At 41.1% G+C, this 17,381-nt stretch overlaps 1 protein-coding gene across 1 annotated transcript in view; it reads right to left on the reverse strand.

Annotated features, from left to right (window-relative positions):
• Positions 1–17,381, reverse strand: part of IARS2 (isoleucyl-tRNA synthetase 2, mitochondrial) — a 50,518-nt gene that overhangs the window by 25,944 nt on the left and 7,193 nt on the right. Inside the window, exons 4-12 of the mRNA XM_054980684.1 lie at positions 14,948–15,096; positions 14,805–14,854; positions 14,119–14,228; positions 13,937–14,027; positions 12,555–12,670; positions 10,324–10,493; positions 8,805–8,895; positions 8,540–8,691; positions 7,736–7,896 (exon numbers count right to left, since the gene is read on the reverse strand). Coding sequence (XP_054836659.1) covers positions 7,736–7,896; positions 8,540–8,691; positions 8,805–8,895; positions 10,324–10,493; positions 12,555–12,670; positions 13,937–14,027; positions 14,119–14,228; positions 14,805–14,854; positions 14,948–15,096 — 1,090 coding nt within the window. The remainder of the gene's footprint in view (positions 1–7,735; positions 7,897–8,539; positions 8,692–8,804; positions 8,896–10,323; positions 10,494–12,554; positions 12,671–13,936; positions 14,028–14,118; positions 14,229–14,804; positions 14,855–14,947; positions 15,097–17,381) is intronic.

A 17,381-nucleotide genomic window follows, 5' to 3' on the forward strand; every position in this document is an offset into this window, starting at 1 on the left:
GTCCAAACCCGAGGTCCAGGGTAATGACCTATGATTTGACAGACTGTGCTTTCTAAGTCTGCCTGTCATTTCTGTAGGCCAATACACTGCATACTTTCACCACTCAGCAAGTTCCATGGAAGATACGTTGGGAAAAAATGAACTGGTATGCAAAGTAGTTCAGACTGAAGGAAACGAATCATTTAAAGATATTTAAAGCCCTCCTCAAACTTATTTTGCATCCCCTCCTGCATCCATGTACAGTCTACAATAATTTATTAATATTTTAATTTAAAAAATAAAGCTTCTGATTTACTTAAAATACTGTCACATAAACTGCCCCTTGCCTAAGGTTGCAACAGAACTGTGACCTTTTTGAGTCTGTATTTGGGCTTAAGAAACTGTGGTGATTTCATATATAAATTATATTTTCAGAAAGAAATATTAAAGTACTTTTTTGTTGTTTCTTGTTGGCAAACACTTTTGTAAAACAGTGAATATTATTCTTTTCCATGTATAAAATAACGAAAACAAGTATTTTCAAAAGAAACTCAAGTTGGCCCTTCAGAGCATTCTCCTTCTTTCACATCAGTGTCTAATGTTGGGGAAAGAATTTTAAACAGTCTCAGAAAGGTTTATTTTGCTTTCACCTTTGATCATATGAATTTGAGAGATAATATGACTAAAAATATTTGATTCCACAAAGACTACAGATAGTCACTTCTTGGAAAATGTGAAATACATATTTATAAGCAGCATAAAAAGGAAGTAAATAAAGTATAAAGTTATCTAGAACATGTGCCTTTCTGATGTCACAGACTAAAATAGAGAACTAATCCCTTCTATAATATATTTTCTATTATCGTATCAGCTGTTTGCAAAGCTCAGTCCAAGCACACAAGAAAACCTTAAGGGATTCAGCCATGGGACTGTACATGCTCATGCCCTTGGTCTATGTGAAGTTGTCTTACACTGAGACAAATCACTGGTTAGTCCATCCAGCTCACTGCCTTCTACTCTGACTGCCACAGGTCCTCCAAGATCCCAGAACAGAGGTCTTTCCTAGTCCTAACACTTTATTTCTCAGCATGTCCAGTTAAATCTGAGACCCTCTGCACATGAAGCATCTGCTCTACCACTAAGCTACCGAGTCCTTAACTCCTCTGTACTGCAGATTTGGTGTTACAGAGGACTACTGAGAGTGATCACATATGATGATGGCTGAAATCAAGCTGTATTGTACCTTTACATCCTGACTCCCTTCTTTGCTTCACCTTACCTATTCCTGATTGAAATATAAAGGCTCAGGGATCTCCACTCCTCCCTGTATCTGATGATGGAAGCTCTGACTCTCCCAAGTTCATATCCTGAAAATCTTATTGGTCTCAAACTTGCCACTGGACTCAAATCTGGCTATCACATACGAGATGCAGTGCATAGTCATGTTCATTTTAAGTAGAGTTATCATATGAAGTGGCAGCAGTGGTGGAATCTGCATGGGAAGGGAAGGCAGAGGGGAGGGCATTCATGATCCTACAATCTGCTTCCCGAGTTACATCCAACCTAGGCATATCAAGATTTGCTTGTCCCCATGAAGAAGTTCTACATGTCAAATGATCATCAGTATTATCTGTGGTTAGGGGTTCTTAAAACAGAGGTGGGAAGACTTCAGTTTTCTGAAGTATGTTCTTTTTTGCTACTAGAATACCCAAGATTTACATTTCCAGGTAGATTGGTCTGCAGTAGAAGAGCAAGATTCAAGTCTAGCATCTTAAAGACCATCAAGATTTCCAAGGTATAAGCTTCCGAGAGTCAAGCTCCCTTTGTCAGATACACAAGATTCATAGAAGTGCTTTTAATTTACTAAGGGAAAGTGCATACAAAGTATATTCTCTTAACCATCAAGGGCATATGAACCAATCTTCCTTCAGTGATCTCAAGCATGCACTCTCAAGCTGGAGTGTTTTGCTCATCAGAACAAGGTCACGTAGAACTGCATACTTTGCAAGAATCCTGGCAAGCACTAGGTGGTTCACCGGAAATCTGTCTAGCAATGGACTGCAATCTACCTTTTGCTTACCACTGCTCTAAAGAACACATCCATTTGCACCTAGTGCAAACGTCTAGGTTGTCATCTGGAGGACAATGATTATAAGGTGTATCAAATCAGAACACTGATTGTTCACATAAGCAAATTAGCAAAATTAAAAAATCCACAAGAATACTTATATTTCATGGATGAAGCATGCTTCATACTCTTTGATGGGAAGGGAAGGACCAATATTTTAAAGTTGTTTGGCCACTTGATGTCACCAAACACTAGAGAAAATGACTTCTGCAGGCTTGGCTCTGGCTCCTTTCCTTTTAGTAACTATTAACTTCTAACTCCCTTCTTCCCAATCAAAGGGGGGAGCCATAAAAAAGTCCCTTCCCCATGATGCAGACTGTTCTGTTCTTTCTTGCCTGGCTTGTTTCTTTTTGTCCACTCATGCTAAACAGATCCAAGCAAAGCATAAGAAAAAACCTTGCTCAGTAAAAGAAAATCAAATCCACAAAAAATATGAATCCATGTACAGTCATAAAAGTTTTTAAACAAAGGAAAATGGAAACAAACTTAAGTCAACCTTATTAGTTACTGACAATTTTAGAACAAACATAAAACAAATGCTGATGGCTTTGCAGTATGCAAATCTGGTTTATCTATAAACTGGAACCAAACACCTATAAACGCTGCTGGATTGCCATTTCCTAAAATTTCTGATTGTTCATGAGTCAGTTTTTCCACAAAGATATATCTTGAAACTTTGTTAGCAACTGAGCCTTACAAGGAACATGATTAGTCTTCGCTGCAGTTAAGGAATAATTAACAAGGTCTCTGACACCTGCAGTCCAGTGGACATTTTCATACTTATATAAGTCGTAGTGGGTCCTCTCAGATACAACAATTCACAAGTTTACTCATTCTTTTTGAAAGCAGATGTTAGAAGTCTTTTATTTTCACAACTCCACCATCTTTATATACTAATAGCCCAGTGGCCCTGATCTGCAGATATATAAATACAGAGACTGGAGCCAAGAATGGGTAAGACAAATCTTCATATACACCTTGAAAATGCTCCAGGATTGCAGAAAAATCTGAAATCTAAAAAAAAATACATTGGGTTTTTTTTAAAAAAACCTCCAAAATGATTAAAGGAGCACCTGTAGCTTTAACCAGATGCCCTCAGTGGCTGTTGCTAGGCAACCGTAACAGTTTAGCAGACATTCCAGGCTTGGTTTCTGTCTGTAAAAGGTGGGGGGAGGGGGCAGGGCCCCTTCCAGGGCTGTTTTGGCCTTTGAGGGAGGACACATTGGGGCCAGGCCCTCCAGCAACCACCAGGTGACTTGATACCACTGGATATGTATGATTCACCCAGGCCTGGCTGTTTGTTCAACAGCATGCCCACCCCACCCCCAACAAAAGTCAGTGTAGTGTAGTGGTTACGAGTTTCAGAGTAGGATCTTGGAGACCCAAGTTCAAATCACCACTCTGCTGTGGAAACTCACTGGGTGATTCAGTCAGCCTAACCTACCTCTCAGGGTTGTTGTGAGGATAATATGGAGAATGACGTAAGCCACTCTGGGTCCCCATTGTGGAAAAAGGCAGTATATAAATGAAATGAATTAATAAATATAGATGAAGATGGTGGGCAGCCAAAAGGTAAGTTGTTTAGAGGGTTTGAAGGAGAGAAGGACATAGGGGAAAGATGAGCATTTAGAAGCTGACAGGGGGAGGGAAAGAGGAAATAGTGAGGGTAGGGAATATAAAGAAAAGTGAAGTCCCTCACAGAAGTCCTTGCAGGTTCCCCACCATGCAATTGGGTCCGGCTCAGTAGCACCATGCCACTGGGCCATAGAGGAGAAGCTGGCTGGGTGACAGGGAGAAAGGTGAATACAGGGGGGCAGACAAAGGTGGGTAGGAAGGAGACAAGGAAGCAGGAAAACGGGAAGAGGCTATGGGGGGCAGAGAAGGGAAAGAGGTCATGGTGGGGAAGGGGAAAATTAGATGCCCCGCAACTTCTTGCGGGCCCCCCATTTGTAACTTAAAGTTAGTACCTTTCTGACTGCACTCCATCTAGCCTCTGTCCAACTTCTTGTGATGAACATGTTTAACTCTGCCCAGTGTGAGATACCACAGTGTTAGATTTTGAATAAGGAAGGCAGTAACCAAGAAGGTTAGGACTGGGCTACACTGGAGCAAGCTCTCCTGTGTCTTCCCCCCAACTAACGAATGATCACAACTAGACTGTCCATCTGGAATTCAAAGGTTGGACTTCCCAGCGTTGCAAAGTTTAGAGTAATAATAATCACATAAAGCACACCCCCATTTTTATCTATAAACAGTATTCTTCTCCATATTCACCCAGGGGATTCCTCTGGCATTTCTTGTCTAAGAGCCAGCTTTTCTCCCCAAACTGTCACCAATAGTTTATCCCACATATCCCTCCCTCCCTGACTTTGGCTTTTTTCATCTTTGTTTCAAGAAGGTGTGCCTAAAACTCTCCCACACTCATGAAGCAGCAGGGTCTTTGTTTTTTTTTAAACCATGGCAGAAACCATAGGTGGATCAGAGTGAGTATTCTGTCCCATGTCTTCCTTTTCTGTAGCCATTGTGTAAAAGATAGTGCAATCATATTAAGACAGTCATTATCACATGCATATAAAACCTACCAAAACTTTTTATTAATGCAAAAGGGCCATAACTGAGGAAAGTCACGTATTATATTTGGACCATGTTTTCTTTCTGATCCATTTCCTGCTAATCTTCCCCCCTCCACATCCTCTAAGGACCACTTTCTGCAGCACACCTTTTCCCCTTTACTGCACTGCACCACAGGGATATAGTTGTCCCAGGTAGAGGCTGCCAGGGTGAGGTAAAGAGGGAAAACTGAAGATGAGGGGCAGATAAAGATAAGTTGGCTGGTGGCTGGAGAAGGAAGCAGAAAAAGGGATGAGGCTGGGACAGCTGCCAGGGAAAGGCAAGAATGGGGGGGGGAGGGATTGAGATGACCAGCAAAGACTTGCAGGGGGATCTTGATTGTTATTTTCTATTTCCTAACTCAGAAGCCTCTAGATTTCCATATCTCATGCTATTTCCTCCTTTCTTTCCTCATCCTGCAGGATTCTCTGCTTATTTTCCCATTTCCTTTTCTGCACGACACAGGTCTCTCTGAACCCATCCATCATGTCCTTCCTCCAATTTTTCTTATTTTCCTACCACACTGGTCTCTCTGCAGTTCCAACAGTCACGCCCTTCATTCATTCTTTTCTTCCATCACTATTCCTCTTCTGTTAATTCAGCAACAAAAGCACAGACAGCTTCCAGAGCAAATCACGCACTTAGAAGAGAGGGGGTTACGTGGTGCAACTGTCTGCCCATCTGCAACAAGCTGCAAAGACTTGCATGAACACTGCCACACTCCTCTGAATACAGGGAGAGGAACAACATTGCAAGTCTTGCCCTCTGGCATTCACCCCACTCTCACTGGAGCGGGCCTTCAATTATCCTGCAAAGATGTGGGACGGGACCTCAAACAATGTCTATGTGGAACTCCCCCAGGTGATGAAAATTGCATGCTTGGTATATAGTGTAGGTTTATTACAACCTCATCTGCCACAGAACAAATCACACAATGATGAGTAGGAGGAACTGGCCAGCTGCAGGTACTGCTAATGTATGAAGTCTCAATTACAAAAGAGGCTGCAACTACAGTCACGTCAGGGGACAGTACAAGAAGTCTAGATTTCTAAATAATAAAAGTAAAAGCTTTGTTATCCAGCACTCCTGGGGAATGGGCTGTCACAAATTGCACTTTTTAAAAGCCTAGAAGTGCTGTACAAACCGCTGAAGGATTGTTAATCCTCACAGGCACAGAGAACTTTGAGTGACAGGCTACTCCAAGGAATCTGATTGTGCAGCATGAGCTGGAAAGAGGAGGGTCTGTTTTCAGCCCAAGCTCCGAGGAATCGAGTGTGAACAGTTGGGAGACAGAGTCCTAACTGAAAGCAGTTTAACACTTAACTGAAGAACTGGGCAAAATTGGCAAGGAAGTTTGGGAAGTAGGTGAAGACTTCCATTTGGGCCAAAGAAAGGGGATAGATCTTCTAAGAAGAGGAGACTTTCCCTACCCAGTTAAACAGGGAGATAGCTCTGGACAGTGGAGAGATCCCTGGTTGGATGTGGGTGGAAACTGCCTTTTGGAGACCTTAAGATTCAGTAAAAAAACTGAAGGAAAGCACTAGTGTTTGAAGAGAAGGGGTTTGGGGTACCAGAAAGTGGGCTCCAGCATTCTTAAACCCAAAAGAGAAAGAGACTCCTAAAAGAAAGTGTATTAGAGTGTTTTGGGGAAAACATGGGAATAAAAACCTTTCAACATAAGAATTTAAGTGTCTATGAAGAGCATAAGAACTAAAAAGTGTATGTACTGATTTTATCCCAGAGATTTCTATGCTGAATTACCTAAGAAATTTTCAACCCCTAATTTCACCTGACCTTTCCCTTTTAAAATAAATAAAATAGTTATTTTTGAATTTTAAAAATGCCTCAGGGGACATTTCTGTTCTTTAAGGATAAAGAGGAGGAGGGAATGTCATAGGGAGTTACAGGTTAAATGTGCTGGACACTCAAGCGTACTGCTCTGCCCTGTTCCCCACCCAGAGGAATCTATCGTGAACATCATGGTGACTGCTCCCATGCTTGGTGGGACCCTTCTTCTCCCCATCCCTCCCACAGAGCCACGAAGCCTTCCTATGCAGCAGCAGACAAGCAGGCCATCTGCTCAGGCACCCTCTGGCAGAGCTGGCTCCTGACTGCTTGAGGCAGTCTCTCTTATCCAATGATGGTCTATGACTCTTTCTTCTCTTTGCCATACTCCGCACAACCTAACATAACATAAGCAAGAAATAGTACAAAGGGATTGAGCTACTCAAACTGAATGGGGTTCATTCTCAACAACTGGGGTCATCAGGAATATTCTGTGCCCCACTATTGTCCTCAAGTCTACTCTGCCATACAAGTGAATGGTAAGCACTCACTTCTGTGGAGAAAAATAAAGACCTGTCCATGCTGCTTCTGACCTGGCCTTCACCTCCGACACTGGAGAGACCAACCTGCCATCTTCAACAAATGTTCTGTAGTGGGACTACAATATGTATCTGCATACATTCTTGAAATTCACAAATACCCTGTCCATTATAATAATAGGCACTTAGTTATATAAAATAAGAACTATTATTTGCTTGGGGTTCCCTTCTTAATCACAACATGAAGGCTTATTTGCATAAAAACCCCAGTCCTGTGCATACAGGAACTTCAATAAGCGTGCCAACCATAAGAGTTTTCCCCTTTGCTTCAATACCTAGAACAGCAGTTTACATATGTCCCATCATGCACAGACTCAAAAATAAAAATAAAAAGGACATGCTTCCTCCAACCTAGGTCTTGAAAGATAACGACTTGGACACAACACATTGTTGCTTTGGCTGCAGCACCCCCAAGTGAATTCTTATGCACATGGTCAAGTAGATAGTACAAGCATGGAAATGGTACTGCCTGCACAGTTTCCACAATACACCTATCAGGTCAACAACAGCCAAAGCCAAAATACGTTGGAGCTTTGAAGGACTCCCTTTGTCAATTGTCCTATGTAAAAAAACATTGCCATATTTCAAAACCAAATTACATTTTGAAATAAACAAAAGTCCATAAAATACCTACCTGTTGATCAAGGATTCGCCTGTTGTCTTATGGTAAAAAACTGGAATGGGAACTCCCCAGCACCTCTGTCTGGATATACACCAATACGTTCTTCTGTCCAGCATTTCTAGCATTCTGTTCATTCCTGAAGCTGGGACACATTTGACTTTCTTTAGTGCCTCCTGTAAAACATCAAGGAAAAAACCCTTGGAGTTCACATGTCCAAGAGAGGCAAAAAGACTTCCCACAACAGTTTTGCAAAAACAAATTCTACAACAGCATTTGGGAACTATGAGACTTTTGTTCAAAGGATTTAGTTCAATTCACATTTATAAATGCTGTGGGTGCAGTAAAACTCAAGCCCAGCATTCCATGATACAAATATGTACCTTTTGAGCTGCACCAGTACATCTAGAAAGCTGTTCTAGGAGCTTCTAAATTGCCTTTTGAACACCCAAGCAAACAGCAGCTTTCACAAATTTCAAGCTGCCAGGGGACTGGACATTGCGGGGGCGGGGGTGAATCCTAGATCTGCCAACTCGCAGAATAGTTGTTTCTTATCTCTTCACTTGTTTCAGCCCCCATGTCAGCAAAAAGCATAGGATGGGAGGGGTGCTTCCTCTTGAGCGGGAAATCCACAAAACCTTTACCGTCATTTGAATATGCAGAAATGCCTTAGAACCTATTGCCTTTACATATTCTGCATCAGGATCTCTTCTGGAGATGATCTACTGGCATTCATAAGTATATGGAAACATTTTGAATAGAGAAAATTACATTTGATAATTTAGCATGAATGAAAGGTTCAGAAAGACTGTCTTGTACCTGAGCAGCAGCCTTGAGGTTTGCTGTATTAATGAACCACTGCTTGCTGGCTCGAATAATCACCGGTTTTTTAGTCCTCCAGTCATATGGGTAGCTGTGTGTGTATTTTTCTTCTTTTAATAAATTCTTGGCTGCTTGAAGCATCTGAATGACTGTGGAAGATAGCAAAAACATCATGTGGATTTTAAATGCTACAGCCTAGCACAAGTAGAGATTAATTCTGTTAAGTCCTACTTTACTTTCAAAGAGAAATCACAATACTGACCAGTTTCATTTCCTTCTTCAAGAACAGCTTTGTTCTGAAGCTCTGAACCAGCTGCTTCTGTGAAATGTCCACCTTCATCCACAAGACAATCCTAGAAGAAAGTTAATTGAGGTTATATTTAAAAGTTGAGAATGTTTTCTCAGATATGCTTTTAAAGAATGTGATCAAAGACCCCTAAATTAAAAGGCAGAATTAGTGCCTGGTTCAAATTCTACTTCTGTAAAGAACTCACTAGGTGATCTTATTTGAGCTATCCTGACCTGGATAGCCCAGGCAAGCCCAATCTTGTCAGATCTCAGAAACTAAGCAGGGTTGGCCTTGGTTAGTAATTGGATGGGAGACCACCAAGAAAGATGAGGTCTGCTATGCAAAGCAGGCAATCACAAACCACCTCTGTTAGTCTTTTGCCTTGAAAACCCCAGCAAGGGTCACCATAAGTCAGCTATGACTTGATGCCACTTTCCAGCACTACTCTCTCTTACTTCAGCCCCCATTCTGCAATACGGGGAAGAACACTGACCTACTTATAGGATTTATTATAAGGCAATTTACACAGCATGCTTTGCACATCTGAAAGTACTACAGAAACATTTGTCTACGTATTTAATAGCTAAGAACTCCCAGTTCTTAGCAACTCAAAACAAGAGTTCAAAAACATGGCAAGAACAGCAGGCAGGAACAGCAACCAGGAACAGGGGAAGCTGAAGCCACCTCAGATTTGGTTTCCCCACACTTGTTCCTCCCCCTCCTCCCCAGCTGAAGGGCAGAGGCAATGTTGACAAGGGAGAAATGAGATTTCCCCTTCTCTGCAAGCCCTCAGCTGCTGCTGCTGCTGCTGCAGCTAATAATAATGACTCCATAGAGTGCATCTCAAAATTCTGGCATGTCTCCTACTACTTCACTGAACAAAGCCTGCAATTTTTCTCCAGCCTAAAGAGATTACTGCTGGAGGAAGAGCAGTATCAAGAATTTGTGGACAGTTGACTATAGAAATGGTAAAACGATTCGCAGGAGGAGTTTCTCCGAAGACAAACTGTATTTACTTGAGGATTCACAACACTTGATTGAACAGTTTTCAGGACAGACCCATTCTGCTGTCTTGGTGCACGAGTGCCTCAGAAGGGCCTTCTTTGTCTGGACAATCTTCTGAACAGAATTCCAGGACCAAACCTCATGTGATGATGTAAGGGGGAGAAGAAATTTTGGATTGGGACATGGGTTCAAATAGCTCTTCTCTTCCCCCCTCCCTCCATGGCTATAACTGCAGCCAGGGCGAGATGGCCTTCTTTTGGGGAAATGGTAGGGGAAAGGGTAGGTCAGTCCTTCCCCAGACATGATCCAACCCAGAATAATTAGTGGATATACACAATTTTAAAGAGATATTAGCCGCTCCCAGGGAGACTACAAAAATGACATCAAGAGCTTCTACTCTTTCTTGCTCCATCTGTAAATGTCTGACATCAAGAATTTTTGAAAAAGAAAAACAGATTAAAAAACCAAGCAAGCAAAACCACAGTACCATGGGAAGTTGGTGGTGAGAAGCTACACTGTAATCTTCCATACCATGAGCTGGGGCTGTATGAACTAATCCTGTTCCTTTTGACATGGTCACATGATTTGCAGGCAAAAGGGGGGACTGTTTTCCAGGAATTGTAGGATGTGAACATGTACCACTTTCCAAATCTACACCTGAATACAAACAAACAGAAGCAGAAACATAAGAATCAAATTTGACGTGACCAGAAATCAACTCTGGTCACTTTTTAAAGTAAGATTGTGGCCTGTCTGTATTGACTACTGCCCCCACCCCCGTCCACAGTTTTCAACATCACTGTAGTGGTTAAGAGCAGCAGGACTCTAATCTGGACAGCCGTGTTTGATTCCCCGCTCCTCTGCTTGAAACCAGCTGAGTGACCTTGGGTCAGTCACAGCTTCTAGGATCTCTCAGCCCCACCCACCTCACAGGGTGTTTGTTGTTGTGGTGACAATAACAACATACTTTGTAAAACTGCTCTGAGAGGGTGTTCAGTCATCCTGAAGGGCAGTGTATAAATCAAATGTTGTTGTTGTTATTATTATTACCTGATTTTTTTCCCAGCCCAGGTATCCATTATAGAAGCACAGAATCTGGCCATCGCATTTTCATCCCACCCTTCCCCAAGGAGCCATACACAGTTCTCCTCTCCTTTGTTTTTCATTCCATTCAAATCTTGTCCCATTTAACTCTTAATTACCCACAAGTCTAATCAGGAAACTGATAAAAAGAAGAACGCATCTACTGAAAGCATTCTTCAATAGAAAGTTTACCTTAAAAATTATATATTCAGTTAACTATAGCTGAGGATATTACATGAAATCACTTTTGCTCAAAGTTCAAGAAAACAGATTTAGAACAGCGTAACAATAGTTTAAAAAATGTTGTGACTGAGGTCCAATATCCATATTACTATCTGAAAAGCTCAAGTCATCATGAGGCAATTACTCTGTATCAATCTGATGTGTCACAAGGGGCAAAGGTGAGTATTTTCCACATTAAGAGGGCTTTACTCTGAGAAGAATGAATGAGAACTGGGCCTAAACCACAGTGAAAAACTGAGAGTAAAATAAGTAAATAAAACTCTTTGTCAGAATAACTATTTGAGCAAGGTATTCCACAGACCACTTCATTAAAGGTTAGGTTGCCAGCCCCAGAGATTTCATGTTCAAATAAATGTGGTACAGCCTGATCATCTTGTCAAGAACCAAGCTTGCTTCTTGGTCAGACTTAGGCTAAGACAATTTTGCCTGTTTAAGCCTAAAAGAGGGTTCAGGGAAACTTGGAGAAACTCAATGTAAAGCAATTCTCAGAGAGAGAAGCCTGGATAGGTTTTGCAGAACACAGGTGTCAGTGAAATCATAGAAGCACTATTCCATCTCATTAAGTTATCAGAGCCCAAGTTGGGGATAATTGCTCTGATAAGTGTGCGTAGCTCAGCTGCAGAGAGCCATGCCCATGTGTCTTAGAAAGGCCTTGACTGGCCCCTAGAGTCTGACCATGTTGCTAGCCAATATGGGATAAAAACTGGAGTTTCTAGGGTGGTTCTTTCTTCTTGGACCAGCAATCAGAAACGATGCTGGCCCTTGGCCATCTTGTTATTGGACTAGCCTTCAGATGGAGAGCTGGCTTTTGGTATTCTGTTCTGTTTGGAATTTTGCAGCTTGACTTTTGCAAGGTAACATCTGGTTCAGTAAGCAGAGAAACCTGCTAAGTTACTTAGGGTATTTAGTTTAAGTAGTCTTCGAAATACCTCTTATGGACAGCGACTGAAGATTCTCCTCTTTCAGCACACCTTTAATTTGTAATGTTTGTTGCTGATACTGACCTTTTACATTTTGTAATCTGAGGGTTTCAACTCAAATTTACTAGTATATATTTTTGTATTGTGGTTTAACCTGTTTTGAGCTTTACTGGGACCTGTTTTGGGGATCTGGCAGAACAAAATTTTATCTACAAATTTTAAAAACTATTCAGTAAGTTTCTATCCTTAAAAACCAATGTAAACAGCACCACTGAAAAAGACATCCAAGGATTATCTCAAAGGCAAATCCTAAAGTAGAGTAACTAGATTTATCATTTGAGATTAATTACTGTTCAACAAACTGCATTCAAGTAAGGTATCAGAAAGCAAACAGTACTCAGTCAGCAAATAACAATCCACTATATCAGTGTTTTTAAATAAACATTTCTTAAATCAAAGTATTAAGATTTACCTTTACATGTTGAAATCACATCAAATTCTGTATCCAAAATGGCAGCTGTAGACTGAACTCTGTCCGCAGCCACAATAAAATGCTCCCCAGTATCTGTGCATTTCACGATGGAATACCTACCATTTTATGCACATATATAAATTAATATTGTACAATACCATATAAAAGAGCATGAAGATATTCTACAGATGACTCAAATGAACATAGACCTTCCTCATCCCATGACAATTCACAGGTGACAATAGTGCTGACAAGGTGCTTTCTGTCACACAGAATTTGGAAGCACCAATTCCACTTCATTTCATTTTCATAGAATTTGTCATAGCAATTGCAGTCAGAAAGAAAGGCCTATTTTGTGCGGATTATTTTTAAGAATTATGCACAGCACTGAATTATTCTAGCTTGCCTACGCACCTTGGTAAGTCTGCCAACCACTCATGAAATCTTTGATAAGCCTAAATGGTCAGAGTGAAAGTTAACCAGATCTGTCTCCAATTGCCAAAAGTGGAAAACTTAAGCTTGATTTGGTATATGGAGACAAAGTAATAGGATATATGTAATAATTTAGAGAGAACAAATTTTAGCTGCCTTCCATGAATTTTCCCAATTTTCTTTGAATTCTAGTAGTAAACCTACCCACTCCATTTTAAGATGGGGAAATAATGCTAGTTACAATACATTGGGTGCCCTTCAGTTCTACTAATATTTGCATTATCTGCATCCTTTTGCTTAAGCATTATATACTTAAAATTGCTAGACATTAAGCAAAGCTAACAAAGTGATGTTTCCCTTTTGTTTTCTCTATTAGTAGCAGTGTTAAACTACAAACCATATTTTAAATTCATGGGCACAGAGGAGAGTTGAAAAAGCTGGGCGGGAAATCTGGCAGCAGAGCTAGTGGTAGAACTGAAAGGGAACCATCAATGTGCACATGTGGTGTATCTGTAGCTACAATCATATACAGTGTTTTTATATTACTATAAGCATTTTATTCAATGGGAATGACACAATTAATTTACTATCAACTTTGGTATGTTTTTTTACATTTAAGAAGACAGCAAAAATGTTCCAACGGAAGATGACAGACAAAATGTATTGTATCACTGCATTCAGTGAGATACAAAAAAATGAAGTACTTATGGGAAAGAAAATATGTTCAAGTCTAATTTTTGGATCTGCTGCAGAGTATTGTGTATTTAAATATCTGAAACACACATTTCCCGGGATGTAAACACTGATAGTTGTTTCTGGATCAACAGAGTAGATCAGGCAGCACACATGACTAGTTCAGCACTAATATTTGCACTATGTCACTGCAAAAGCACAAATGGATTTCAAGTTGTTCCAGTACCATAAATAAATAAAAAAAAGCAATTACATACTCTGAATTTGGCATGTAACAGACAGCTTGATTGGCTGGAATAGTCCAGGGTTGTGTGGTCCAGACTATCAAACTTATGGCCTGTGTTCCATCTAGAGATGTAAATACATTCCATTAGCACATATATTTGAAGAACCAAAACATATACACACACACACAAAGAACGGGGAACACAATGCATACCTATCAGAGAAGCCAGTTTGGGTGGCGGTTTCAACAAGGGAAATCTCACATAAACAGATCGGCTAATATGCTGCTGATTGTATTCAAGCTCAGCTTCAGCCAGGGCTGTACTGGATAAAGAACAAGCACATAATACACCAGAACAAATATCTTCCTCCCAGCAGTGGCCTGACCAGGAGCATGCCAGAGGCTCTCCCCCCTGCCTTCGCCTACCGCTGTTAACATCCCTTCTCGCCTCATTCATACAGCCATCTTTTTTAAAAAAAATAGCAGACTTGCATACCCAACAAGATTTCACAAACTCTTACAATGCGTCTTGCAAGGACTGTGCTTAAAGACATCTGGGGGGAATGAGGAAGAGAGAAGTGTTAGCTGCTCTAGCATAGGTAACAAGGCAGTAAAAAGATGCAAGGCAGATGGCCATGCATCTGACGAAGAGAACTGTGGGTCTTGAAAGCTTATGCTACTATAAAGTTGGTTAGTCATAAAGGTGCTACCAGACTCTTTACTATTTTGTGACTACCGACTAACACGGCTAACTACTCTGGATCTATGATCAGGTAACAAGGTGACAGCTACCACCATCAAAATCTGCCACCCAAGGTCACCGCCTCACTATAGTGTCTGTCCTGCTCCTGCCCCTTCCCAAATTATATCTGAGGACAAAAAGCAAGATTGTGACTTACTTTGTTGAAGGTGACCAAAACACTGGCTTATAGTCCTGATAAATATAACCCTGAAGGAAGAAGGGAAAAAATGGTTGAATTCATCAAAACCGAATGCTTTTCTGAAAGCTAAGATTCTGTTATAGTACCAAATGTTAACCTACCTTATCATACATTTGATGAAAAACATTCAGCTGTTTTGCTTCATACCTCCTATCAAATGTGTAGTAGCTGTTGTCCCAATCAGCCATGATGCCCCAGCGAATAAAGGCTGATTTCTGTTTTTCAATCACATTTTGTGCAAACTTTTTGGCTGAGAAATGAAAATATTTTACTGATATCAATTTAGCCAATCCCAGAGAAGAGTTACTGGCTTAATTATCAGACTGAGATGACAAAAAATAAAAGCCTAAGTCACAGGCTGACACAGAGCATAATCAGACACTGCCAACCCCAAGCTGTTCTTCAGAGGTCTTATATTCTTTAAAATCAGCTGTAGAGAATCATTGGACCAAGTTTCCAGCACTGGAGAAGAGAAAACTGCAATAAGTCCTGGTATAAAAAGGCAGCTTAGGGTTTTTTTTTGTTATTTAATTAAAGTGTTATTTGCTAGCAAGGGCAGGAGAGAATATTGTTTGTCTCTAACTCTCCAACGGTCAGGGGCAGACCTGCCAAGCACAGGATACTAGCCAAATATTCATTGATCCATTCACATTTACAGAAATCTTATGTTTGTTAAAACCATAATGATAGTTTTAAAGATAAATCCACAGTTCCAAAAATCCCCTAAACTACACCTGTTGGACAATGTAAATCATCAAAACAATCTTTCCTGTAGTCCTTGCCTGCTGTTTGGTTTCTCAGTGAATACAAGCATATTGAATGGGGGTGTTTGTGAGGTGTCTAAGGGCCAAGCTACAAGTGACGAATGACACTTGAACGGCAAGTGTATTTCTCCCTGTTCACTTGCACTCCACTCAATCCACTTGCCGTTCAAGTGTCATTTGTCACTTGTAGCTTGGCCCTCAGTGATTCTAGGGGCAAGCTCTACCAGGAGCAGGATGTATGAAGAATCGACTATTTCAATACAGATGGGAGCTGGTAGATATGGGGGTAAGAGGAGGGGGGGCCCTGGTCTTCTAGAAAGCTCTGGAAATCTTGTCCATGGCTGGCTTGTACATGCGTAGTCCCAATGTGTGCCTGAACAGAAGACAACTTGATGAATAACAGTTACAGGTAAGTGCAACCCTGTTTTCTTCATGGAATAGACTCAAGGGGTTGCCATTGGAGACCAGCTAACTTCAGTGTGGAAATTATCTTTTGGGGTTCCACAGGGTACAAGCTTATCCGTCGTGTTATTCAAACTCTATATAAAGCCTTTAGGAGGAATTGTTCATAGTTACAGACATAGATGTCAACGATATATGGATAACACCCAGCTCTATATCTTACAATATAAATCCCCTGCTGATGCAGTAGAGGTCTTGTGTTGTTGCCTGACAGCTGTGGTCAAATGCCTGAAAACAAACAAATTTAAAACTGAACCCAAACAAGACAGAAGGGATGCTGGTTGGGAAGCTGGAGATATTGAAAGGCATTGTGCTCTCCACTTTTAATAGGGTTCAGCTGACCTTTACAGACTCAGTTAAGAGCTTATGGGTTATACTGGATCAAATATTGCTGTTAGAAAAGCAAGTTAATGCCACTGCAAAAAAATGCCTTCTACAGACTCAGTCTAGCCCTAAAGATGGCCCCCTTCCTTGACACAGCCAATCTGGCCACCTGGATCCACACCGAGACTAGACTACTGTAATGCACTCTACATCGGTCTCCCCTCAAAATCAACTCAGAGCCTCCAGTTGATGCAGAACACCACAGCTCGGCTATTATCAGGAGCTAGGCAGAGCATGCACATTACTCCCATTCTGCAGTCACTCCATTGACTGCCTATCAATTATCATGTTCAATTCAAGGTTTTGGCTATCATGTACAAGCTCTTCATGGCTTCGGTCCTTCGTATCTACAGGACCACCTCCCTCCTTATGCTATGCCGTGGTACGTAGCTTTGCTCCTTTGAACAAGGCCTTCTGCAGGTGCTACCTGAGAAATGGGCAAAATCAACCGCCAGCACATGTGCATTCTCTGTGGTGCCCCCACCTTACAAAATGGCCCGCTTAATGAGATTAGGAGGGCTCCCACTAACCTAGCTTTCCACAAATTATGCAAAACTGAATTATTCGGGGGGGGGGGTTTACATAGGGAGAAGGGTAGCACTGTAAGGAACTGGTTTTAAAGAAATGCATTGGTAAAAGGATAGGGATTGTATACTACTATGTACTGACTGTCACTCTAAGTACTGGATTTCTGTTTGTTGTCAAGTCTCTGCAAATTTGCATTTGCATACCCTATTGCATTGCTCATGACATGTTCCTGCTATTGATTTTATTGACTCACACTGTATAATCCACCTTGAGTCTTTGAGAAAGGCAAACTGTAAGAAACGTAAATAAAATAAATATGACAGACCAGTTGACCAAATCTTTTCTGACTCCTCAAATACCTACATCTTCAATATGCTTTGATTTTCCTAGGACCCTT

Source organism: Eublepharis macularius, chromosome 1 (assembly GCF_028583425.1).
Source record: "Eublepharis macularius isolate TG4126 chromosome 1, MPM_Emac_v1.0, whole genome shotgun sequence".
Classification (NCBI taxonomy): Eukaryota; Metazoa; Chordata; class Lepidosauria; order Squamata; family Eublepharidae; genus Eublepharis; species Eublepharis macularius.